Below are 26,011 nucleotides of genomic sequence, written 5' to 3'. Positions count from 1 at the left end.
TGGGTGAGTGAGATGCCCCCTAGCAAGATGGCCGCCATGTGCTGACGTCCGGCTCCGTCGAACGAGACATCTAGCCTTTATAAATAAATCTATGATGACACCGACACCACAAACTGCTCCAGATGGCTGTGCCGGCAGAATGAGATGCATGACATTATATTGTGTGAATGGGTGGACTACGCTGTAAAGTGCTTTAAAGGGCCATTAAGAGGAGAAAAGCACAGTATAACTACGGCCCATTTACCATAATAATAACACAATGCAAGATTGGATGACTACCTGGGCAGAGCAAGCAACTTACGTGGTCTCATAACTCCCCAGGCCCCAAAACACCTATGTCGTTTTTCAATGATTACAAATTTATTCAGGGCATTTGCATTATCATCCTGGATAACAAACGTCTTTTATAAAAGGTAAAATAACAACAGAACATGCAGTGGGAAGTGTGTGTGCACGTGAACGTGAACGTAAACACAACTGACTGGAGAGAGGACTTTAGGCTAAACACATGGTGTAATAATTTAATGTCTGGGCCTGGATGACACCACAGGAGCAGCATGGAGCCACTTTATGTTTTTGTTTCACATTTGAAGATGTGGTCACTATTTACTTCAGTTGTGTTGGATTCGGCTGCAGCGCTGTTTCCAGCCCTGAAGCTCCAGAAGTGGTTTGTGGACTCGAACACTTCACCCACCACCTCCATCGGCACAGTGGTGAGTAGGTAACCAATGGGAACTATTCCTTTTTATTTTTTTAGAACTTTATTGAAGAGAAACACAAACATTCCTTGACAACATCACAAATTATATATGACAGACTGATTAGTGAAAAATAATAAATAAATAAATGGACAGTTAAGACATTCCATCGTACCACAGGATTCCCCTCAGTTAGAGAGGTATCCTGCAGGTAGCCACCTCCTCACAAAAACATCAGACCTTAATTGTAATTGAGCAGTTAAAGCCTCCATTCCATACACCTCCCTCAGCTTCTGTTTCCACTGTGCCAGTGTAGGTGGCTGTGGATTCAACCATTTTATTGTCACCATTTTCCTAGCAGTCATAAAGAATATATGTAACAAGTGCTCTTGGTCTCTTGTGTACATGCCTTCAGGAGTTAGATCGAAAAGAAACTGACTTGGGGTGAATAGTATATTAATTCCCAAAACTGCATCTATCTCGCTCTTTATCCCCTTCCAGAAAGGAAGCATCATTGGGCAATCTCAAAATATGTGTGAGTGGTCGCCAACCATTCCACATCGTCTCCAGCAGTATATTGCCGCTGGATTATCTGCAAATTTAGAGACCACGGAGGGCGTCTTAAAGAACCTAGTCTTGGAACTATCCCTTTTAAAACCAGATGTGCACTGGGATCAGAGGAGAAGCTGCAACCAGCATCACCACAGGTCAAGCAAACACACACAAGTATGTTCACAACAACACTGGTGAAACTAAACCTGAACTCAAGTTGTTTCCTGGGTCAGGAATGGACTCACACTCTCACTCACCATCACACACAAATTCACACACATTTAATGGGACTCCCAGTGAAATGGAGTGCGGAAAGTTTGTGTTGGAGTTTCCCAGTTGAATCTCGCGGTGGTCCCAGCCCCCCCCCCTCTGACACCGGGCCCTCCCGGGAATGCTGCCGTGTTGACACAACTGGCACCCGGGTCAGGAGAGCCGCTGATGACGGTGGTGGAGGAGGAGGAGGAGGAGGAGAGATGTGAAACACGTACACATCTCCACTGGCTCCACAACACAGCCTGTGTCTCCGCTTCACGCACACACACACACACACAGACACACACACACACAGACACACAAGAAAAAAGTTCGGACTCGGACTCGGCAGTGCCACGCAGGAGAGACGACTTCCCCCGGAGCGACCTTGTCGAGAAAAGCGAAAGTCAAAACAGAGACGTGCTACGCCATAGGAGGCGAAGAAGAAGAGGAAGAGGAGAAGAAGAAGAAGAAGAAGAAGAAGGAGCAGAAGAAGAAGCAGAAGAAGAAGGAGAAGAAGAAGAAGGAACAGCTTAGCAACCAGAAGAGTCCCACACTTCCTGGTAAGACCTGACACAGCGTTACCTGACACCCAGCTCGGGAAAGTGGACCACAGTGGTATCACCCCCCCCCCTCTCCATTTTGACTCGGTTGTGTAGCCTCACGTTGTGTGACGCGCACTTCGGGGAAAGTTTCTACGAAGTTTCTACGCAGCTAGCTTAGCCTGTTAGCTCGCTAGTAGCACGCCGCTTGCTAGCTCCCTCCGCCGCCGCAGTTCGATGCTGTCACTTCACGATCTGACAGTGGCACAGTAACATTAGCATAACAGCGTGTGTTGTACCAGCTTTTACCTCCACGTAGCTGAAGTGGGAAGAAGATAGTTACACACTTTAATTAATCATCACGCTACAGATGTTGTGGTACAGTGCTACACAACTTCATTTATAAGTTTTACTGCTAAAGATGAGTTGGCAAAATAGGTTTATCTACTCTGTATACAATGTTACACGTTAGTTAGCTCATATGTGTGTCTTCATGTGGTTTACGGATCTAAAGTTCTCCTCAGGGATTTGACAGTAATCATCCACTCATCCTGCCGTGTTTACTTTGGACTATAAATGTGTCAGGACCTGTTAATAGTTTAATAAACACTTTGATATCTTCTCCTCCATGTGGACACAACAGACAGTATCAGGTTGGGTCATCATAAAGAGGGCCTGGGTATTAACAATCATATAATTCAATACTCTGACTTCAATACTCTGACCTTTAGGCCTCTAAAAGTCTTAAATATGGTCAAATATTTCATACTGAGCCTCAAACACTTCTAGGTAGGTCCTAATTATGTGAACGTTTATTTAACGCTACTTCTGTTTCCTCCCGTTTCCTAAATATTAGTTTTTTGTTTTGGTGACACGCATAGTTTGTTGTGTCTCCATGTGTTGTAGTTCTAGCGCAGTGATACAGACAGTAGCTGGAACAACACTACAAACAAGACCCTTGTTTTGTTTAATGTTGTGGGTTTTTGTTTTGTTGAAGTGGGAAGTATATATTGACAAAGTTAATCAAAATACAACAATCAACTGAATTGAAAACTTGGGGAGGTTGTAGGTAATAACTCCAATATTTTGTCATACTTGACAAAGGTCTTGAATTTCATGCATTATGGTTTTACAAATGTCTTTTAAAAGTCTTCAAGTCAACTTGTTGAAACCTGCAGAAACCCTGATAAATCAGCAGATTCAGATCTAGTGGTCCACATTTGCTGCTTGTCTACTTGATGAGTCTATTTAGGGAAAGAGAGAGGCTGATAGGTGTATACCCTTTTTGCCCCTATATGTTATTATCATCTTTTAAAGGTTTCCTTTTAATCTATATTTGGCAGTCGGCAGTGAGGAGGCAGAAGCTGCTTTCAGTCGTACACTTAACTCCGGACTTTCTCTGAAATTTTCTGAAGGGACATTCTCCAGAACTTTCTGCCAGCTGTCTGCTAAAATATCTGGAAAATATCAGAGTGAGCAAATGGGTGTGTTGATGATGTTTCAAACTCGTGATGATGCAAAACTGATAAAAACCAAATATCGCAGGATACTAAAGATACATGTGGCAGACGCCGACGAAGATGTCAAATTGAGAAAACGAGAATCGCGAACATCATGTCCTGGCTCCTGGATGCTCAACCCAGGCACCACTCGCTCACCTAAATTCTCTGGACATTTTCCTGTTGTGGTAAACACATCTGATCGAAATATGTGAAAGGCAAATTCTTGAAAATATCTGGACCCAATTTTCCAGACGGGAAACAACAATAACAGAGCAGAGGAGAGAATGAGAAGGCAATGATTTGCTGGACTGGTCCCCAGCCAGTATCAAAACATGTATAACTTTATGTTTCATCTGCATTCAATAACTCACTCACATACCACAAAAGTAGGACACGACAAGCATTTTATGGATGTTCACAGATGGAGAGCAGATACTTCAATTACAGCTGTACTCGTATCCATGCTATCTCTGCTGGGCCAAACTTTATTGGGGACTTAACCTTAGGGTGTCTCTTCAGCTGTACGACAGTTAAATTATATTAGAGACCTGTTGTTGAGTATAAATCGTTGAATAAAAATTTGATAACTTGTCTTAATACAGACCTGATAGTAAAAGTAGGTTATGGATAGACCTTTAAATTGTAATTTAATCTGATATGATAAGATGTGATTTAACAATGCAAAAGAGTGAGGTGTTCAAACCAGTGCATAACTTCAGGGGTAGTTGGCGTAAAAAGTTTAAAGAAACTATAAATATGTTGAATAAATAGATAATTTATTTAGTTATTTGAATCAAATAATTTCTTAATGCCAAATTAAAATAAAACATGCAATGGAAAATTATTATCAAATAATATATACTTCAACCAGCTTGGTATTCAGTTCTAATTGTAATTGATGTGTCATTATAAAGTGTTATTAAACTCAAACCAAAGCAAACATATTCTAAAACAACATGCTCTTTTATGAATATTCTCTGTGTTTCTTCTAAAAACTAACGGCTTTGTTTTCCAATTCTTACCACCGGACAAACATTTCTTAGCCATTAGATTTCAGCCAATTGTGTCAGTACATTTTTCTAAACCATAAAGTTTATATGTGTATTGTATCTCTGGGAAAAAAAGAGAGACTTGGCCCAAGCACTGCTCCCAGCTGTCTGTTTTACACCGTTAAAATTCCAGTAAGAGTTATAGCCTGGAGGACAGGGTTTATTTGGAAGAGAAATACCAGTGGAAATGGTTTATTTGAATAAAAAATAAATCTAGAAGTCTTCTTTAGAGGAGGAGGGTTTTCTTTTGTGACTTAGTGCTTTTTTTGTGCTGAAACCTTTACGTACTGATTGAGTTCATAGCTGCGGACTTGAGGGGCCCATTTTGAAAAAGTATTGTATTAAATATTAACAATCAAAATAAATATAAAATGATAATTGTTATAATAATACAAGAGGATGACACGTAACCAAAAGCCTCAACGAACAATGAAGAAATTGAAGTGAGAGCTGAACCATAGAGGTATTTAGGCAGTGCCACGCTTCTCTGGCCTGAACATTTCAAAGGTCACACAAAGGTTTAAAACAGTATCTCATACCATGTTGCTGTCGCTGCCGATCACAGCCAAATAACTCAGGCGTCATACTATCACGTTTGGCTACGCTGCACAGAGATGATTCAGACGAGAGTTAGTGGGAACTGACATACCTTGTTGACCCAATTATTACTCACTTCTCTGTTGCCACATTCGATGATCGTCAAAGACAACAGGCTTGAATGTGCCAGCGTCATCAGGTGATGGAGATGAACACCGGCTGGCTCTGTGAAGTTGACTATCAAGGAATGTGTCATGAACCGGATGATCAGCGAATCTCTGCCAAATGTTCGTGTCAGTCTGCGTGATGAGGGATTTCTGCCAGTATACCCTGCTTTGAACCTCAGCTGATGAGAGGTGGATTACTTTTGACAGCTTTTGGCAAAACTTAATGATTTTGATTTCCCGCTGCAGTGTTTCCATTTAATAAAAGTAGTAGAATCAGAGAGAGATAATAGCTAGACGGATAGTAGTTAGACGGAAAATAGAAGCACAGGAAGAGATCTTTTGTCATCGGACTTAATTGAGGCTGTGCAATGTGACAATGTATATCATGCTACGATAGAAAAGCAACTAGTCTTTCATATTTAGCTAATGCTTATTTCACTTTAACCCACACCTTTTTGTTAATTTGGATGACTTGTGTACACATTCAGGGGGAGAATTTGCCTGAAAGCAACTTACAGAAAGTGACTGTGACACAGAACACAGTAAGTGACAAAAGGAGAAGGACTCTTACCAGCTGAGTCAATGCGTAGCTCATACCTAAAAAAGGAGCCACTTCTCTTGCTTGTATAAGTCTGACACAAATCAGAAAAGTGTAGTTTGCTAATTATTCCACAGAGTGGTCCCCACAACCACCTACACAAGAAACGTGTCAAATTACAGATGAGAGCCACAAATGTAAAGTCGAGTGCTTAAAACAAGTCCCAGACGATTTATATCCACAAAGGCATGATCCCAATTTACACAGAAAAAAATGTATTCAATTTGACAGAAAATGTGCTATTTGCTTCTATTGTTGTAACAGATTTTGGTCATCTCACTTGACTTTATTTTCTTTCTGTATTTTACTTGTTTGCCTTCTTGGAAGCACAGATAAAAAAGTATATCTCTCTCTCGATAATGTATCCTGGTCTCAGATACATAAATATTGGCCAAGGCCATTCAGTACATATCTTCTCTCTCGGTGCACTTTAAATGGCTTTCTACTACTAAGACATTCGCAGAGAGAGAAACTAAAATGCTACTCATTGGTGTGGAGAAATCTCCTGCACCCACAGAAGTGATTTAGCGCAGTGGAATTTACCAAATTGCTCTATCCTGTGAGAGTTTCCTGTTTTAGCCCTGGAGCTGGCCCTTCCACTGGATTAAAGATCAGATGAGACATTTGTCATCTGACCACTGTAACAGTCATCTTGCCTTTGGGTTTTCGCAAAGAACAAAAAAATAAAGCTCGCCTTTTTTTTCTTTCACAAAGCATATTTAAAGGAAGATGCTTCCTTAGGCGACTTTTGAGCTACATTAAACACTGTCTTTTGCATGATGTCAAAGACCTTGGCCAAGCCTTGTGCAGAAACGATGCTGGCAAAGGTAGCAGATCACTGCTTAGGATATGGGCTACTTTGGTGTTAGGGCTTTGCAATTATCTGTTAGATTATCAGATGATAAAAAGCAAGAAAATTCAAAAGAGAAACAGCGAACTAGATTCCTTTCCCAGAAGAATTAAGCATCGTCTATCCTTTCCAGGCTCAGTTTGGTAAGGGTTTAGCGTAAGGTCTTTGGCAATGAGAGTGGGCTGTCTGAGCTGCTTTTTACACTCCCCTCAAACAGCCAGCCTGTCAATATTTTTCATATCCATCTCCTTTCTATCTTATGAAGGGTCACTGATGTTTCAAACATTCAAATATCCTTGGAGGATGCCTTGCGGCTCCCCACGTCACGTGAAAGTTCTCGGTTTCACTGTGGCGTCGATGCCTTTTCTCATTGGGCTCTATAGTGCTCTGGGGGGAAACACACTTCAAAGACATGCAAACACAGAAATTACTGACCTAGGACCCTGCTTAAAGTTTATGAAATGCTGTCAGTGCCCCTTGGTCAGCTTGTGTCATGACCACACAATATCTATGGTTTATTTCCCCGCAAAGGGTGTCTGAAAAAAAGATTTTATTCATTCTTTTTTTTTTCTCACAGTTATTGTCTTTGCTTTGAATCTGAAATCCTGCTCTATAAAAAAAGTCTCTTTATGTGTAATTCAGTTATGAACCTATTAAAATAATGGATTAATTTAAGAAGTAACATTAAAGCGTTTTTTACACTCGCATTAAATAGCCTTTTAAGCAGAAATAATGTTTAAACAAAGATGAAAGAAATAGCTTCATTACGCCTGCCTTTTATCCACACGTACTGGAAAGGTTAAAACAAGGTCTACTTTGAAACACTGTTGTTAATCCGCACAGAAAATGAGTAGATATTTCATTAATTTTGATATATTAAACTTAAATAGTTTGCAGCTTTCTGTTTTCATTGTTTGAAGCTGCTGACTTGACAGAGTAGTTGTGTTGTATAGCTGTTATAAGTATTTGCTTAAGTACACAGACTCTTCTAAATTTATGGAGGACTGTAATGAGTGAGATTTTATTTAAAAGTCAGGCTTTATAAAGAGCCTCTTAGTTTGGCTGTTAGTGGACTACCTGTATAATTATTATTATATATATTATATATTATTACAGTAGGTACTGTGTGTATCTCTGCCTATAGAACCATGTGAACTGCACCTGTGGGTTCCTGCATGTTGAGAAATATACTGCAGTTTGTTGCCAAACCAGGGGGTGAGGAACCTTTTTCTTTGTAAGGCAATTTACATTTTATAACATCCTTTTCTTATAATATATATTAATTCAAGAATATTTCTTCTTCTCTTTATTACTTGTTACTGTGATTTGGATCCGGAAGGTACTATACAAATAACGTTGCTTACACACACACGTATGGAACTGCTGGAACTGCTTCTCTTAAGCAAGGTGTCTGATGTCAGATGGTAATGATGATGATGATCATGCTACATTTTAGCCTAATCAACTTGCTCAAACAAATCTTCAACTTTGGTATGTCCATGCTTGGCAGTTACTTCTCCATCGTAACATAACATTGTCTATGTAAGAACTTGGTGGTCGAGTGAAAGCTTGTGTGGCACCATAACTCTAGCGAAGACCCTTGATTCCATCCAAGCTTATTTTTCCTTGCAACATATCCAGTTTAGCATGTTTTTAATTTAATGAAAATTAATTTAATGATGCCCAAGATTGGCCATTTAAATTAGTGGGAGCACATCACTACAAACTAGGTCCAATGGTCTGTCATTATTGTTTGTCCATTTTGTTAGATAAGCACTACATACATACAGCCAGAAGGGACCATCCTGAAGGACATGTTGGTGTACAAACTGATGTTATTACTGAGAAAAATTAATTGCTATCATAAGATCCTTTTGCATTTATTAGGATTTTGATTTTTTTTTTTTTGTATTAATCAATTGTTTTGTGGGCATGGTCAAATTGTTTTGAGGTCTGTATACAACCAGGACCCCAGATGTTGTCCACATTTGATCAAAACAGATACCAAAGTCATGTTGGCATATTTTGAACTGCACTGAAAAGATGGCTCTCAAGCACTATCTTCCTTTTTTTTTTTTTTATTGGAGATCACTCTCCAAGTGTCCCCTCTCCCTCTCTATCTCTTTTGATTATCCACATGCAAAAATACAAATCCCTCAGGATACAAATTCACTTTCACAGAATAATTACAAGATGCTGTATGCCAGTGTAAACACCACATCAGTGACAGTGACAGTATGCATTTGTCATGAGATGAGACAAAAGCAGAATGAATTTGCACTCATGAACGGAATGAGAGAGGAATGTTTTTTTTGTGTGTTGCTCGCTGACTGTGCTATGGGCGTTTGTTCCAGCCTCACCACAAATGAGCGTTAATGTTTCACACGGGATTTGCTGCGGAATTGAACAAATTTGTATGAGAGCATTTTGTGTTGACAGACTGTCTGTTTTGCCCTCCCCCTTTTCAGTGTGAAAAGCTAGGGACAGTCTCTCTTGCAAATATTTTTTGTTTAATATTCTGTTTTTTAATCTTCTATTGACGTCGCTTATTGAGTTGCAAGATCAAGTTTAGGGTTGATTAGTGTTTAGTGGCTTTTTTTTTTATTGAACTAGATCAGGTTTATAAAGCCAGAAGCTCTATTGTAACACATTGTAGATTGGGTACACCAGATGTAAACAACACCCAGTTTGCCTAGTTCGTGTTACAAAGCTACTGAACTGCTAAACAGCACAAACAGCAGTTTCAATTGTATTCATATTGTCATTGTTAGGAGCTAAGCTACTGGGAGTTCAAACAACTCTAGCACAAAATATAAAATAATAAATATCATGAGAAAGTATTTCAGAACAAGTTTGTGATAAAGGCTTTTCTACATGTTTTTCAGTGTTGCTGTCATATATATTATAACTTGATTTGGGTTTTAATAATTTTAATAAAGATTGTAATTAGAAAAAAAATACATAATAGAGCCATTTTCATGAAAATATATCTCAAAAGACTAGGATCACAGATACAAAACATCCTTAATTGTGAAATCTGGATTATTTTCAGTCTCTTTGTTTCACGCTGCCTCGTTTGGGTGCTGATGAAATCGTTTCAACCCCCCCTCTCCTCTCTCTGCATTTGTACCCTGACTCACAGCAGTCCTCCCTGGTTTCCCTGGTCCCTCGGTCTGGCCTGGGGCTTTGAGGTTGTGGTCAAGGCCTGGGGGCATGAAGGAGGGAGCGGAGTCATAATGAGAAGGTCCCCTTAACTCCTGCTGCTGAACATGTCCTCGAGCCCCTTTGTCTCGCTCCCTTTCCACTTCCATGCCACCCATGTCTGTATGACTGCCTCGTGTGTTAGACCCTTAGTTCCTCTTGCTGACTTGCCATTCTTCTCCCTACTTAGTTTTCACCACTTCTACTTGCCTCTGCCCACCCCTCAGCCTCTGTCCCCCCGTTCTTGACTCTGCGCTCCACTAGTGGGGGTCCTCTCCCGGGGGCCTCCCCTCAGCCTCATTTTCCCTGCCCAGCCTGGCCCTCTGTCAATGGGAGGCAGGCAGCCTGACTCCCTAGGAGCAGCAGGAAGCTGCAGCAGCAGGGGTTAGGCCTGTATGGCGCTGCCGGCTGGCTCTGTCAGAAGTCCTGCCAAGCCAAGGATGAGAGACCTTTGCCAGTGCGGTATTGGGGCACCGAATAAAAATATTTTACAGATGTCTGAAGGCAGGCATCAGGAGTCAGCAGAGGCCTGCTCCGATATAGAGGAAAGGTGTCTTTAATGTGCAAATGATATGTGTGTTAATGTATTGGTATGAAGTTATTTATGATGAACTAAATGTACTTAAGTAAGAATGGAGGAGGATTTGGGCTTAATAAAGGTCTCCTCAGGAGGCGAGACACTTCAGGAAGTGGGTGTGTGGTAGGAGGAGGGAAGTAGACTGGTCTGTCTCTGGATTCGCTGGAGAAGGAGTGATGGATTTTTATCGGGTTGCATTTGAGGGGGGTGGTGGGGGGGGAGAATCCTACGCCACACCACTGTGAAGGCCTGGCTGGGTTCCCAACCAGTTCTGGCTAGACAGTTTAACAGTGAATATTCAACATTGCGCCACACTGCGGGGCTTGGCTGTAAACAGCAGTCAGCAAGCAGCATCGAAGCAAACGCCTGCGTGACGCTGGGCTTTGGTTGTGAAGCCCACCTAAAAACAACGCATAAGCAGAAAGCACATCTTGAAGTTCTGGTTTTAGAAAAAGGCAGATGGCATGGGCTGGTGGTGTCACACTGTAAAAAAACAGAAAACACCAGGATCCCCTGATGAAAGCGGCTCCTGCTTGCTTTGAACAGTGAGTCTGTCATGGTTGGTGTCTGCTGTGTGGCTCCAGGTCAAACTGTGATACGCAACTCCTGGAATTTGCGCTTTTTAAGTTTTTCATGTTCAAATCGTCTAAGGGGAAAAAACAGAGGGGGAAAAAAACAGGAAGTCTCATTAATATTAATATTGTAATATGTGAAGGAGGCAGGGAAGACCTCTTTGGTTTAGCTGCTTTCAACCCCTGTTGTGGAGCTGTTTTCTCCCTCTTACTCTCCTTCTTTCTTTCCCTCGATCTTTCTCTGTAATTTTGACGACTGCTGTTTTCATTTTCTGAATATTGTCAGCTCTATTCTGATATAGAAGCCTTTCCTCAGACTCGTATCTCATAGTTTTGGCTTGAATAGCTCTTAAGAGCAGAGGTCTTTGCTGGAGGAAATGTGAAGAACAGCTGGCCGATCATTTCCATATATTTATGGAGCTGCCCGGCCATCCAGACTTGCTGGCAGGGGGTAACACGGGCAATACAGCAGGTTTTATGTGACACAGTTGACTGCCCCTTCTCTTCAATCTATCAGGGAAATATTGCAGCGTAAAAAATATCTTCCAAAATATATTCAACCCTTTGCACTTCTGGTTATGTTAAATGTTGTGTCACACAAGACCTCCTGAAATCAAGGTGTGATCGATGTATCATTGATAAGGAATGCTTGACAGCGATTGGTATTCCCTTTAGACCAATGGTGATGCTTGAGTTGTTATGTTCATCATTGATTAACATACAGATCAGTTTTTATTCATCATATATATATATATATATATATATATATATATATATATATATATATAAAACATTGTAATTCTAAGAAATGCTAACGTATGCTCACATGTAAATCACAACTCTGCAACGTGATGGCTTGTTTTGTTCAACTAACTCTCTTCCCAAAAATGTATGTCAAAGATGTAGCCACAAATCCTGCTATTTGAGAAGCTTATTCAAAACAATTAATTGATTATCAAAATAATTGTAGGTTATAAACAATTGACCAATGTTTTTTTCTACAGTTATGGATTCATTTTGTGTATTTACCGTTTGTTCAAAGGGACATAAAAGCAAAAACCTTTACCATGCCAGCTGCTCTCATGCATAAGAGGTTAGTGTGATTTCTTCTTAAATAGATTGTGTCCTATAATTATTTATAGAGGGAGTTTCTCACTGTTTGTGGCTGTTTCCGATGACAGAATGAAGATGTGGTGAAAGTTACTATATTAAAGGAAGGACAAGAGAGAAAAAAAAGAAAGGAATTGGTGTCATGGTGTTTAGAATGGAGTGTGATGGATCTGTTGACAGGGTTAAGAGAGTGGTTAAGGAAGCACTTGTTAGAATGAGCTATATAAAAATAACAGTTTACAGGGCTGTGACCCTCATTCCAATCACAATATGATTTCATCCGGGTTTTTTTTAGCTGTGGATCTCTACAGCCCCATTTGGAGCTGATATCTAGAGTTGAGGCTGATTGATGGAGTTGGTTACAGATGTTGGGGAATGGAGGACAGAGTCCAGCCTCTGTGTGAGGGATGGTGGAACAGGTCTGACATCTCTCCTGGACTGAAAAGGGAAATCCCTGCAGGCACTGACCAGAGGGGTACGGGAGGAGGGCGAGAGTGGAGGGAGGTGCGACCCCTAAGGGGTAACGCTATTCTCTGATCGTCAGCTCCTTACACTCGCACACATACTGGGGATGCTCTGTCAGCGCGCTGGATGATGCACTCATGCAAAGAAGAATGAGCGCCTGAGGAATAAAATAAACGTTTAACTTCCCGCGTGTGCATTTGTGCGTCTGCCTGTGCATCTTCTCCGCTCACATGCATATTAGTTCATTGGTTTCTCTAACAATTTGTTTCAAAATGTACATTTTCGAGACGTTCGGCATCTTGGCCGAAGTCATTCAGACTAGTGTGAGTGAGTTAAACAGCAGAATAAGCTTTTTTTCTCATTTTATCACTCCATTGCTGTGCAGGCAAAACAAATATGTACTGTCCATAGAATATTGGAAATAGAGAAGTGGAAAGCAATGGAAGATTTTTATTTTCTCAAGTACCCATTCCTAAAATGTTGTCTGGCTTTTGTATGGTCGCCCTATTCCTAATTTATTTTCAGTCCCAAGGTTTTCCTCAAAGGTACACCTACTCTTCAAGACTGAACCATATGTCTAGAAATGAACAATGCTTGCCTGTCTGCACCGCTGATAATAATCATCACACAATGTCTGTTTTTCTAATCCTAAATTCAAAAGTGTAAAACGAAACCTTGAAAAATAACCCTTCCTTTAGCTGCTAAAATTGTCTTTGCTTTGTAGATTAACATATGTGGTCAAGCTGAATCATCTCTGTGTGATGTGATGTAGGACGGGATGAATTAGGCTACTGGAATCAACTCCTTTTGTGTTTGGTTACAAGGATAGGAGTCATCCTATTTGGCAGAATGAAAACAACATGGGTGTATAAACACACACTTGTATGCAGCATCAGTATTGCATTTGACCTCTGATTGAGTAGCAGTGCTCTGGTTCTGGTTAGATGATTGTGTGTGCGTGTGTGCGGCAGCCAGCAGGGCCCACCACAGAGGCCACAGCAAGCTGAAACCGATCCAGAGCCAGACCAAAGATTGATTTTTGTGGAGCCATCCTCCCATGGGCTCACTATTTATGTGTATTCATTATATGCATTCAGTTTAAAACCATTTGCATATGTTTGTTTGTGGGTTTGTGTGTGTCACATTTATGTGTGGACCACACTTGATGTTTTGGGATCTCTTTCTTCAGTGTGATGCTGTTGAGCTCAGGTTTGTTTTGGTAGAGTCTTGATATTTCCTTTACTGACCATGGAGATGCTGAGTGGTTGTAGTCCTCTTTTTCCCACCCCCCTCACAGTCTATGAGAAGGCTTGGGCTCAGAAGAGCCCCAACGTGAGTCCTTAGCCTCCACGTTAGCACTCAACTATGTAACAAGACATGCCTGGGAAATGCTCCTCTCACGTTACTAATGATTTTGACATTTCCCGTTAGACAAACTTTGAGGATGACGCAGTGTAACTCTCAAACTGTCCAGGGAGGGGGGGAGACTGCTTGAAAGGAGGAAAAATAGACTACATTCACCAGATGTTTTTCAATAGTTGTTTCATAGATGAGAAAATCATATCACAGGTCTCATTGTCTCAAATAACTCTCGGGCCCTATCTTAGGTCAAGGCGACTCCAAGTGTGGTGCAAGTATCTTTGCTAGTTTGACTAACCTGCATCATTCTTGTTCCACCATCGCCCTTACATTGTTAAAATGAGTCCTGAGATGGATCAGAATTAGCTTTGACAGTATTGTTAAAAAAAAAACAACAGAACAGCTAGAAATGCAGTGTAGCTTTTTTATCTCCTTTTCTATATACACACCTAATTTCTTGTGCAAAAAACAAATGACTAATTGATTCTTGTCTGCAAGGGTCCTTACTGTGTTCTGCCAAATTATTTGCTGCTGTATCCCAGGATAGTCAAGCCTCTGTTGCCGTTGGTTGTTTGCTTTAATGCAATTCTCAGTTAACATGGGCAATGTCAAGCTGCCTCCTTTGCAGCCTCATCTCCTCCTCTATAGATATTGCTAGAGGACAAAGAAGGGTAATGTAATTTCAGAGTCTGAACGCTGCTTGGAAGATGATGCTCTCATCTGTTGACTCCTGTTAGCATGATCACGAGGTTATAGGCTTCAGAAAACACAGCCATCCTGACGAAGACCAGACTGTCACTGCTGACGGGGCTGTGTAAAACTATCCTTTATTTAGAACAGTGCAAAAATAAATAAAACTGAACATGCCATTTCCTTATTTTATGTTTTTGTGAAATCTCTTCATTTGTCCCCTTTTCATGTCGTTCTCTTTTTTTACACTGAACACCCTGGAGCCTTGCAGACAAACAAAGCCCCTGCCCCGTGGTACACAATGTCACATCCGATATCCTCCTTCCAGAGGTGATGAAGCTAATTTAGTGGTCAGTCAGTGACATGGCTAACAAACAAAGTCCTTATTGGTCCCCGAGCACTGGGAGCTCGGCTCTGCTGTGCAATGCTCTGTTTTGCATTGTGAAAGACCATGAGTCGTTACTACAGGGCACTAATGCAACCGCAAGCCTTGGGACCTAGTCATGCTGTGGTGTGCACATCTGGGTGTGGATATTTTCTTTCAAATGTTTAAATTAACTGATAATGTTATTGATTATAACATATTATTATCTTTTATTATGATATGTAGCTTTTGAAAACAAAGATTGTCTCTGTGATGATCCACTTCATTTAATGAAGCATTGTCATCCTAAACGTTGAAAACCCTATAACCCTCAAACCATTTACAGTACAACCAGGAGCTGAATGTAAATCCATGTTTGGAATGATCTTAATGCACCGGTTTCAGGGGAATCCTCTGATTTCTTATAATAATTTTTGCAAAAAGTTCTTGCATCACGTACAGCTAGATGAGCCAGCATGAATTAAGTGTCATTGACGTTCTTTCACGTCTTCAATTTATATGTTTTAACTGGGGTGTGATGTTGAGATGGCATCTTGAAGGGCTGTGATTTTAGCAAGGGTGTGCAAGTGTAGGCCAAACCCCCAGGGTCCCCTCTCCTGCACGCCTGGGGGGGTTCTCTGCTTCACACAGCCTGCTCCGTCACTCACTAAGGTTTCCGAGGGATCACACAGCTGTCTTAAATGCAGCTATGTTTTTGCATACTATAGCCACATGATTTAGTCTTTCCTTACACAGTCAGCAATTTGTCTTTGTACCCTGTTTATTCTCAGTGACTGACAGTATGAATTGGATTCACCTCGGAAAAGGTGGGTTTTTTTAAAGGAAAAAAGAGAGAGGGTTGGTGTGGTTTACTGTCTTTTTTCTACTGTTACCATGGCTGTCTGTCACTCTTCTTTTATCATTGAAATTGGAGTTTATCTTTTACAAGCTTGAGTAGAATGTTTTTGTTTTTCAAGTGATTATTAGCATCCTGCTTGGCTGCCGTCTCCGGCTGATGAAATGAGCACATCAAACGGTGCCTCGCGCTAACGAAGCGGTGCGGGCTGCCTGGCTGGTTCCTGCCTTTTGCTGTAGGGCACCTGCTGAAGTGACGGGCTGGCAACAAAGGGCCCCCCGCCACAAGAGAGCCATCAGTGCCCAAGTGTAGTGGGCAGGACAATAGAGCAGAGAGGTGGCCCGGGCTTTTAGCCACGTGCCAGCTCGTGTCAACAAGACACAGAAGCAACAGAGCACAGAGGAGCAGGGGGGTGGGGAGGAGGTGGGGAGGACAAGTGTGAGGGAGATGGAGAGTGGCTGACACCTGCATGTGCTTGAGTTCTTTTCACAGTGGTGGACATGTTTACGATACATAGTGGCTGAGAATGTAAAATGAAAACTGAGATGGGAGCAGATACAAATGTGCAGGTGGGCGCGCACAGACACACACAGAGATGAAGACAGAGCAGGGTCCAGTGTAGTTAATGGGTTTACTGGTTCATGAAAGGCCAGATGATAGTGCAGATGTTTTATAGAAGCTGCAGGAGGTGAAATGTACACACACCAGAGCAGAGCACTGTGCTACTTAATTAGGATTGTTGGGGAATAAATCAATTTGGGCCGCACATGAAGCCCAGGCTATTTGTGCTGTGCTATTTACTTCTGGAGTGAAATAATCATTAGCCTATAAAAATTGAAAAGTGAAAAATGTAAAGGAAGGCTATAAATAGTAGGGAGGCAACATTATGGATCACTGGCCTTGTGTTGTCCCAGCGGACCCGAGTGGTTTTTCTTTGTTTTAATTTCCTTTTATTTTTTATCATTTTGCTGTGCTCACTTCACAAGGGAGAGGGTGAAGTTATCACACAGACTCACAGGCACATAAACATGTAATGCACGACACATTATAGATAACATGTTTTTAAGTTGTTTTTCCTGTCTCTTGTTCTAAAAACTCTACATGGCAAACTTGATTCTGTGCACGAGTGTTGCCCCCTGAACGTTTAGGACTTGAATCATCAGTCAGTCCGACCCCCTTAGTCGAAGTTCTGAATGCTCCTAGCTCTCATGCTGCGGTGTCCAGCAATAACAATATCCATCCATCCATGATCTATGCCACTTATCCTTTAAGATCCTCAAAGGTCCTTGAACCCATTCCAGCTGACGTTGAGTGAGAGATGGGGTGCACCCTGGACTTTCAAGAACAGGAAATGATTTATAATTGTCAGTTTATTTTTAAACACAGATATTAAATAACAAAATGTAAGGGATTCATATGGATTTTGTTTCGCTTACTTTAGACCCAGAGTCACATTCAACCATTTGAACACACTGTCACAAAGTGCTTCTGTATGACTGGGGATCAAACCACCGACCTCCTGACTAATGTTCAACTTCTATCTCCTGAGCCACAGCTGCTCCTAAATTCTCCTTTTACGTTGAAAAATACAACAGTAGCATCACAATTTGGAATATTGTCTGTGTTCGCAGAAAAAAAAAATCCAGTTTTGGTCAGACTGTAGTTGGAAGAGCCTGAAGAGCCACTCTGGGTTTGATCAGATACATTTATTTGTACATTACACTCATTAACTCGACATTCACATACTATATGCATCTGAAGAGACCTGGCCATTAATCCGGCCATGTTCTGCTTGTTGAATAATGAATCCTGTTTGATGTCCCTGTTGTTGTTTGGATCCTCTGTCTGACTGTTTGAGATCCTGTAATATTCTCCCAGTGAGCTGCTCCCTGATTAACTGGAGGCTTTTACAGTCACATTTGGGGAAACTGAAAAGTCCAAATGCTGCGACTCTGTCGTGTTTTTGGCTGCCTCCGCAAAGCACATTTTCAAAGCCTTCCCCTTTATCTTCATGTTGTGTTTTTTTTTTTCTTTCTTCTTTTAGATTGAGAGACAATAGTTTCCTCTCCTCATTTTCTATTCCATCAAGTCTTGGACCGTCTTACTCAAAGTCCTCAAAGACGGGCGCACACGCTGAGGTGTAATTGCTTCCCTCTCACTCCGTGACTCTCTCTCGGTTCTCGGTCCAACGAACACGAGTGCTCGCACATTTGAGCTAATGATTTTGAATAGTGATTAAAACTGAATTGGAGAGCGAGCCGCGTCTGTAGTATCTGGACCCCTCCATCATTAGTGGCTCTCTCTTTCTCTCTTCCTCTCTTTCCGTTTCTGTGTCATCAGTGTGAGTCGAGCAGGGGTTTCAGACGAGGCCTGGGGTGGCCTTTCATGAGCAGAGACTCAAAGATTTCTGCACTTCTTGTAATCATGGACAGCACTCTTATAGCACTTTCACTGTCATCTTCTGGCGTCTCAAAGGTGTCTTTGATTCCCTCACATCCTCCACCCGGGCCGGATAGTGTCGCATTATATTTTTCCGCTCTCCATTTTAAATACCCCCCCAAACCCTGCTCATCACCCCTCTTCTTGCCCCTCTCTCCTTTCTCTCCTCCTTAGACCCAAGTTCATCAGACTGTTTTCACATTTATCGTCCTCAATCGAGAGCTGATTTTGCACTCTTCTATTTGGGACCGCTTAATTCCAGGACCCTTCCCCTTCACTTCCCCATACACCCCCACCACCCCCCTCCCACTTTGCTTGATCCACCTTTTTTTTCATAATCGGCTGCCGCTCTTTGTTTTTCCTCTTCTCCGGTTCTAAATGAATAATGCAGTAGGGAGGAAATGGGGATTAAAGAGGCGCTAAAGCCAGTGCCAACTTCTGTGGTGTGCAGCTCCACACCGTCTCTCACACGACCAGGAGCACATCAGGGCTAACAAGCTTCTTTTTTCTCTCTCCTGGCGTTTTTCTCGGCTCTGCATCTGTCTCACTCTGTCCTACCTCATCCCTGCTGTGCCATACTCCCACTCAGTTTTGCCACAGACGATTGAAGATATGCTCTTTCATATCAAAGTTGGACGCCTTGTTGTCCACTGCGTCTGCGAAAAGCCAACTTGTACATACTTTTCCAGAATGTCTTTTTGAGGCTCAGCAAAGCTCATCATCGTAGTGATTTGAGAAATAATAAGATGAAAAATTCTGCACAATAATAAGATTTAAGATTTATTATAATAAATAACCCACTAATAAATGAACACAGGTTGAACTTGCTTTTCTTAGTGAATAGACCATCAAAACTATGAGGTCCCATATCTCTTATGGAATCTTATAGTTTTCATTAATCCGAAAATGAATTATTCCTTTAAAAAAATCTTTGTCAGCATCCTCAACATACATGGCACTTCTTTTTCTTCCCAAGATTATTTTTTCCAGGTTCACATCCTTCTGAATTTCCTGTTGTATTCTCACACGGTCTCACTCAGATATTTTCCAAACTTTTTACTAGGGAGCCGGAAAATGTCTGGTGCAACTGTCTCGGACATTTGCCTTCTCCGAGCGCATGTCTGAAAGCAGCTTTTATGTTGAGTAGGAAAGGAAAGGTTTTGCACAACACAGTGGTTAATTGATCCGGTGTCACAGGCAAATAAAAAAAACACAGATTAGATGAGTATGATAGAAATTAAATGAGGACAGGGGACATGTCTCAAGTAGTTAAAATAAAATCTACAAATCCTGGTGTGTGCTGAAGGAGGAAGACAAACGCTGTTCACAGAAAATTGCAGAATAGCATCGTTAATGTCTTTGTCTTTCCTCCTCCTGCCCTGCCTCACTCTGTTCCTCCCTTCCCTCGTCCATCATATCATTTTCTTGTTGTGATTGGGCCTGCTGTGACAATGTCAGGTTAGAATTTCAGAAAAAAACATTGTTTACACTGAGTGGTGGTGGTCTGGGTGGCAGAAAAACAGCCATCAGTTTGTCTGGAAGATAAATGAGGTTCTCGCTTTTTCGCTTCTTAATATAATGTAGATCTCCCAAGTATTCATCTGCAAAAATATTATATATTCACACCTGCCAGCCTAACTGCAACAGAAGAATGTGCCTGGATCATTTGTTTGAACTGTTTTTGTTTTAAAGTTTAACAATATAATTGAATGACAGTAGATACGAGACTTCACAGCAGTGAGATAACTCCTGACTGGTAAAAAACGAAAAATTATTTTAGGAGCACTACTTGTATATTGCGCATTAACATTTTTAGGCTACATGATTCTCTACCGCATACCAAACATGAGTTAATCCTGGTGTAAACAGCAGCTGTCTTAAACCAAATCTCTATACTAGTCTCTGACAGGCATCTATGAATAGTTAGGGGATTTAGGCTTTAGCTGCTGCTGGCCTGCTGCTGCCAAAATCCCAGTCAGGCCAGCCACCATATTCTCATAGGCAGACTGGTACCTTGAGTTTCCACTGCTGTTTTTGTCTGCCAAATCTTTTAGAAGTCAAAAAATTCCTTTCCTGTGATGACAACAGGTCCTTTGGGGGTTGATGAGAGAAACGTCGCAGTGGGGTTGTGGAAAGAGTGATTCAGGGAGATTCAGGGTTAATATGGTGAAAGTTTTGTCTGACTTTGCCTGGCTGACTCCCCTTGATTGAGTTGGCTTCGTTAATTGTGCTCTTCCTCGCCGTGCGTTAATCTAACATGGCAGTCTTAATTGATCTCGTTAATGTGGGACGTGGGAGGCAAAAGAACGTCAGGGATCTCAGATGCCTCCTGGTTATTTTGACATGCCGACAGTCAGAAACAATAGAGGGTGAGGGAGGGGAGTGAGGGTGCCAGCCCCAATCTAACGAAACACAAGGCTGAAGTGCAGAGAGTCACGACAGGAGGCAGGAACGCTGGCTGGGTGGATAACGTGCAAGTCCCCCATGACCACAAAATCACAATAACCATGTTAGTCAGCCAACCAGTTAGGCGTTGACATATAAGCCCTTTTTTCACCTGGTATTAAGTTCTCCATGCATATCCAGGATGTTTCCAACATGTCTTATTAGTCATATGAAAGGCTGGAGTGCAAAATTCTTAATGTGGCTGATGTTTTCACTCATTTTATTCCAGGATAAAGATACTCCTTGCTTGTACAATTGTTGACCAATCTAACTTCAAAAAACAATCAATTTTAAGGTTTTTTTTATTAGTCTTCATTTAATTTGATTATAATAATAAATATTTGATCATAATTTACTCAACAATAATAGATGCCCTTTTACTGTTCAAAATCATCTCATCCCTGTGACCTAAAATATCTTAATGGTGCCCTCAGCATGTTTAAATCACACTCTTGTAAACACTGTTAATTTTAAGAACATGTCATTGGCTTTTATTTTTGAGATTTTTGAGGTGTCCACTATAGAATCATTTATATAATAAATGTAAATCACCTTGCACACATCTGCCAAACCAATTTTCCTGACGCTAGCTTTCATCCTTAATTCATTAAGCTGCCAACCACTCATTTAACATGTGAAGATAAACATGCTTAAAAACATTCTTGACAGGCAACACCTTCACTAACGTGACAAAAACCCACATTAACAGGATTATGCTCAAAATGTGGTGATGATTATAAAGAGATTAGTGCAGATTACTGAACCAATGATCTTTCATTGTATGTAACTGAAACCCTTTATGTATAGAAAATTACATTTTCAACCAATTTGTCTACTTGTTAAGGGTTTGCATGGGTACTACATATACTGTGATACATTTTAGTTGTTTTCTGCCTGTGTAAACACTGACCTTCACATTATGGTACATTTCTCTGGTTGTGTTTCTAAAAAGTGCGGTTTTCTTATCTTTTGAAATTATTTTTATTGCTCAGTCAAAAAGCTTGTGTGGAATCTAGGGCTGCCACTAACGACTATTTTTCTATCGATTAATCGGACGACTATTTTATCGATTAGTCGATTAATCTAAACGACTAATTTTCCTCCAAAAAAATCAAATTGACCATTTCATTTCAGTTAATTTTATTTTGACAACAACAAACTGTATGTCATCGTATAATGCAGCACAAAACAAAATGTAAACAAAGGCTCAAATATTAAAGTGCAAAACTGTAGGTTTAAACTAGCAACTCCAACGTGATAAAAATAAATAAAAAAGAGGGCATATAAGTTAAGTCAGCAGTGCAACTCAAAAAGATATCAAAGTTTCTATTTAACCCCTTATCAAAATAAAAAAGTTATGTCTGCATATTAAACAAAGTGCAACAAGTTTAAAGTATAAGAAACAATGGTGTCCAGCTCAAAATCAAACTCAAACGTTAGTTAGACATGCGTGTTGTAATGTAAGAATGTCAGCATGTCCACATGTTCTGGACTCAGTCTAGCGGCCCCCCCTCCCCCCACGCGGGCGCCGTAGCTGAGGTGACGCGAGAAGGACCCGACTCGCGTCCAGGGCCGCCGTCCGCACCTGCGACGGACACCGCCCCGCGGTCCAAGAGAAAGGAAGCCCCCGCACCAGCGACGCCGTGAAGCGCCGTGGACGAGGACCCCCCCCCCCCCAAAAAAAAAACAACTTGAGGCGGGCCGCACACCGAGCCTCCGGCTGCGTGGAGGGGAGGGGGGCGCCGGGGCGACTGCTGCCCCAGCCGCGGCATGCATAGTCTATCGCGGCTGGTGCCCAGCGGTTTAAAAAAAAAATGCGTCGACGCATTTTCAGCGTCAACGTAATCGATGACGTCGACGAATCGCGGCAGCCCTAGTGGAATCATGTTTATGGTACATTGTAGTTAGACTAAATTTAAGGCAGACTACCGTGTACCATTCAGTGTTTAGGCCCTATAGTGGTTCTCAAGGAAACAGCCAAAAATCTATAACCATGAGTATGGTGTTTACGCAGCCTAACCAGAGTTAGACCTTTATGAAAGCTGTGGCATTAGTTTGCTTTCAAAAGTTGTTTTACTTTAGTGAGTTTATTAGGTCAAAAATGGGAAGCAAAAAAGATCCTCAGGATCGGACATTTTACAGTGTTTGCCGCTGCTGCCTCCAGCAGTGGTTGCATTTAAGGCCGTATTATTTATAAACCCTTTTCAGATCTGAATTGATTTAAACTTGTTTGAAACAAGCTTTTAATGTAAATTTCAGGAAATAATATCCCTAATATAGCCAATATAATCCCAGGAGAGACAGCGCTCTGCAAACACTTATTTCCCTGATCTTCAAAGCTCACACCAAGGCCAGTGAACGCCCGGAAAGAAAAGCTGAACTAATCTAAAATAAACATCCACAGTATTGGCACAATTGTTGCCTGCTCATGTGCACATTTACATTATTCTTACATGCACATGAAAGCGCTCAATACACACAAACAAGCTCTAACAATGCTGTGCATGTGTTTATTTACTCAGTGCTGGTGTCTGATTAGCATTATTAACCTTTAGTGAATGGGACTGACAGGAGGGACACAGCTATTCTCCAGTGCGGCTACATCCACAATGACATGCTTGAGTTTTAAAACTCATCACTTCTGTTATGTTTAAGCATGGCCTGCCAACTAATATAGAGAATTTTGGAAACGCTACTGGCCCTATTTTAGTTTGAATACTTTGAGGCTGCCTGGTAGTTTGGACAGGCAGACACCGAGGCATTTGGAAACAATGACGCAGTCACCCACATTCACTTCCTGACTGGGTCTTATCAGTCACAACTCAACTACCAGCTGTACAGGCTAAGACTTACTGTCGGTGGACAGCAACCATTACACAAAAGCACACGCACGCAGATATGTTCTCCTCTGCCTCTTTTGTGTATGTTAAAAATACTTTTTCCGTAGTCTTACCCTAACCTCTGACTCGAATAACAGCTTTCTCCCTATTGAGGGTGTGGCTTTTGTCCCCAAATGTATGACAGTGTAAGCCATCCCCAAGTAACTGGTTCCTAGGATGACATTTGTACTCGATGATGAAAGAAACAACCTCAGACAAACATTCACACTCTCAAACATCACATCAAATGTGTGAATATATCTCAATAGCCTAATTTTGAATGTTGAATACATGCAAACACCTCACCTCACATATGTGTTTCCTTGAGGATGACACACTGCATTGTATCTTGTGTAAATTATGGATAAATTGGTGTTAATTTTTCGGCTATGCAACCACATTCTGTGAGTTAGTGCGCACTGGCAATGATCCCAGAGCATCTGCCAGAATCCGAGTTCTTCCCCCAAACATGACTTGAGAGCAGATTCTAAAATCCTAAGCTAATTGCACGTGTGAAAATCATTTTTTCATCATACTTCTCTTAAAGATTTGTGTAAATTATTCATTCAGGTAACATTTCATTTCATGCCACTGTCTGTTTTAAGTGTGTTCGTAAGCCTTGAACGGCTGGTGAGGTATCTTATGCAATTAGATTGCTTCGAGGCTACAAGCCAGAACATGCATTTATATAGCTTCATGGCATACACCCACACCCAACACATTTACCTTTTGTGTGGACTGTGTTTTCTCAGTAAACGTAGAATGAAGCGGAAGTGACTGAATGCTGGATTAACCAATAGTTCCAAGGAAAAATCTTTGGAAGAATGCCAACGAAAAACAGAGTAGCATTGTCTCGACTTCATTCAGAATGATATTGCTGCCTGTCGTAGTTGCGCCATGCTGCAACTTGAGAAGGACCCAGAGAATGAGTGTCAAATCCACAGGCGTGACGTGGGATCCAGTTTGGCTGAAACAGGACACTGTGGCAGCAACCAGCACTCAATAGTTAGCTGCTGAACAACAACAACGAACATTGGTCTAGTTGATTAGGGTCATTAGTACTTTTCATTTCCGTTGTGAAAGGTTTTTTCTAAATATTTTTAAGGGAATGACTGCTAGGGTGGATAATGGTCGTTTCTGTTTCTTAGAGGTGTAAAGGATCAAGCTCCTGACACCATGGATATGGATACGCAGCCACAAGGACAGCAAGCAGCAGTGCCAGTGTTCCAACCCCAGGTAACCCCACACACGGACACACACGTGGAGATGAGACAATCTAGCCCCATGAATTAGGATGACAAATAAAGTCAAATGAATTTATTTAGGAGGCAATTGAGTCAATACTCAATACTACAATACTAGAGTCAGAAATGCTTCTATTAAAGATTTTACCTATTTTGAATATCCTTGTAACTAAGGGTTTATGTTACACAGTGTGTGATTTTTGTAAAAAGGATTGTGGAATGAATCGTTTTTCCTGTAGATAATTTATGAGAGAAAGTGTTCAATAATTTATGATGATATATCCCTTCATCCATTCATTGCCAGCATAGTTTCCCACCTCTTTCACATTTTGAACTGTAAATATCCTTGCCCCCCCGTTTTGCCTGCGTCAATCAAGATGTGCCATACAGTCCAAACATCCTGCAGACCACTGTGTGTGAGACAGACAGCAGTGGATGAATGTTGAGTTGTTTTATTGATCAGAGCTGTGGAAGCTGGCAGAGCCTGGCCTCCCTACATGCCTCTCTTGGTTCAATACAGCTCCGGTTCGTGTGCAACTCTGGTCATTGTTGGATTTTAATACCGCCCTCCAACATCAGGCCCATTGATTTCTTTCCAGAAGGATGTTTTGGCCTCCATAACTATTGAATAGACTTTAAACAAAGAGGATCATCCATATGCCCCAGAGTAATTTTTTTTGAGAAAGAAACAACACTAAAAATAGGCTGGTGCTCTCGGTAGTTGTTTTTCCTGCATATGCAAGGGCGCTGCAACATTAACACTGCTATTGCCAAGGGGGTTAATTTATTTTAAGATTTGTAATTGGAAAATTAAGGATAATTGGGTTGTGCACAGAAGAAAGTCAGATAAAAGCTCTAATGATTAATTTGACTCAGGCAACAGCCCCCCATGCTTACACACACAGGCACTACATCTTCTGCGGATCTCCCAACAGTTGATTATGTATTATTGTTCAGGCTTAATGATTTCTCTCTCTTCTCTCTCGTTTTTCCAATCTATTTCTAGCAGTTTACGTCAGTTTTATTTCCAGGCCTACTTTTATTGAATGCACAGTGAACTTTC

The 26,011-nt window shown here is 41.3% G+C and overlaps 1 protein-coding gene across 2 annotated transcripts in view; it reads left to right on the top strand.

Annotated features, from left to right (window-relative positions):
- Positions 1–1,745: 1,745 nt before the first annotated feature.
- The window catches only part of nek7 (NIMA-related kinase 7), a 60,762-nt gene continuing 36,496 nt past the window's right edge, over positions 1,746–26,011 (top strand). The window contains exons 1-2 of one of the 2 annotated variants that reach the window (XM_061077661.1): positions 1,746–2,065; positions 24,853–24,940. In XM_061077661.1, coding sequence (XP_060933644.1) covers positions 24,881–24,940 — 60 coding nt within the window. In that variant the 5' untranslated portion in view covers positions 1,746–2,065; positions 24,853–24,880. The remainder of the gene's footprint in view (positions 2,066–24,852; positions 24,941–26,011) is intronic. The other variant, XM_061077662.1, reaches the window with a different exon arrangement.

The sequence above is a fragment of the Limanda limanda genome, chromosome 9 (assembly GCF_963576545.1).
Source record: "Limanda limanda chromosome 9, fLimLim1.1, whole genome shotgun sequence".
In the NCBI taxonomy this organism is placed as follows: domain Eukaryota; kingdom Metazoa; phylum Chordata; class Actinopteri; order Pleuronectiformes; family Pleuronectidae; genus Limanda; species Limanda limanda.
Note: the sequence above shows the minus strand (reverse complement) of the source record. Positions and strands in the feature narration are given on the sequence as shown.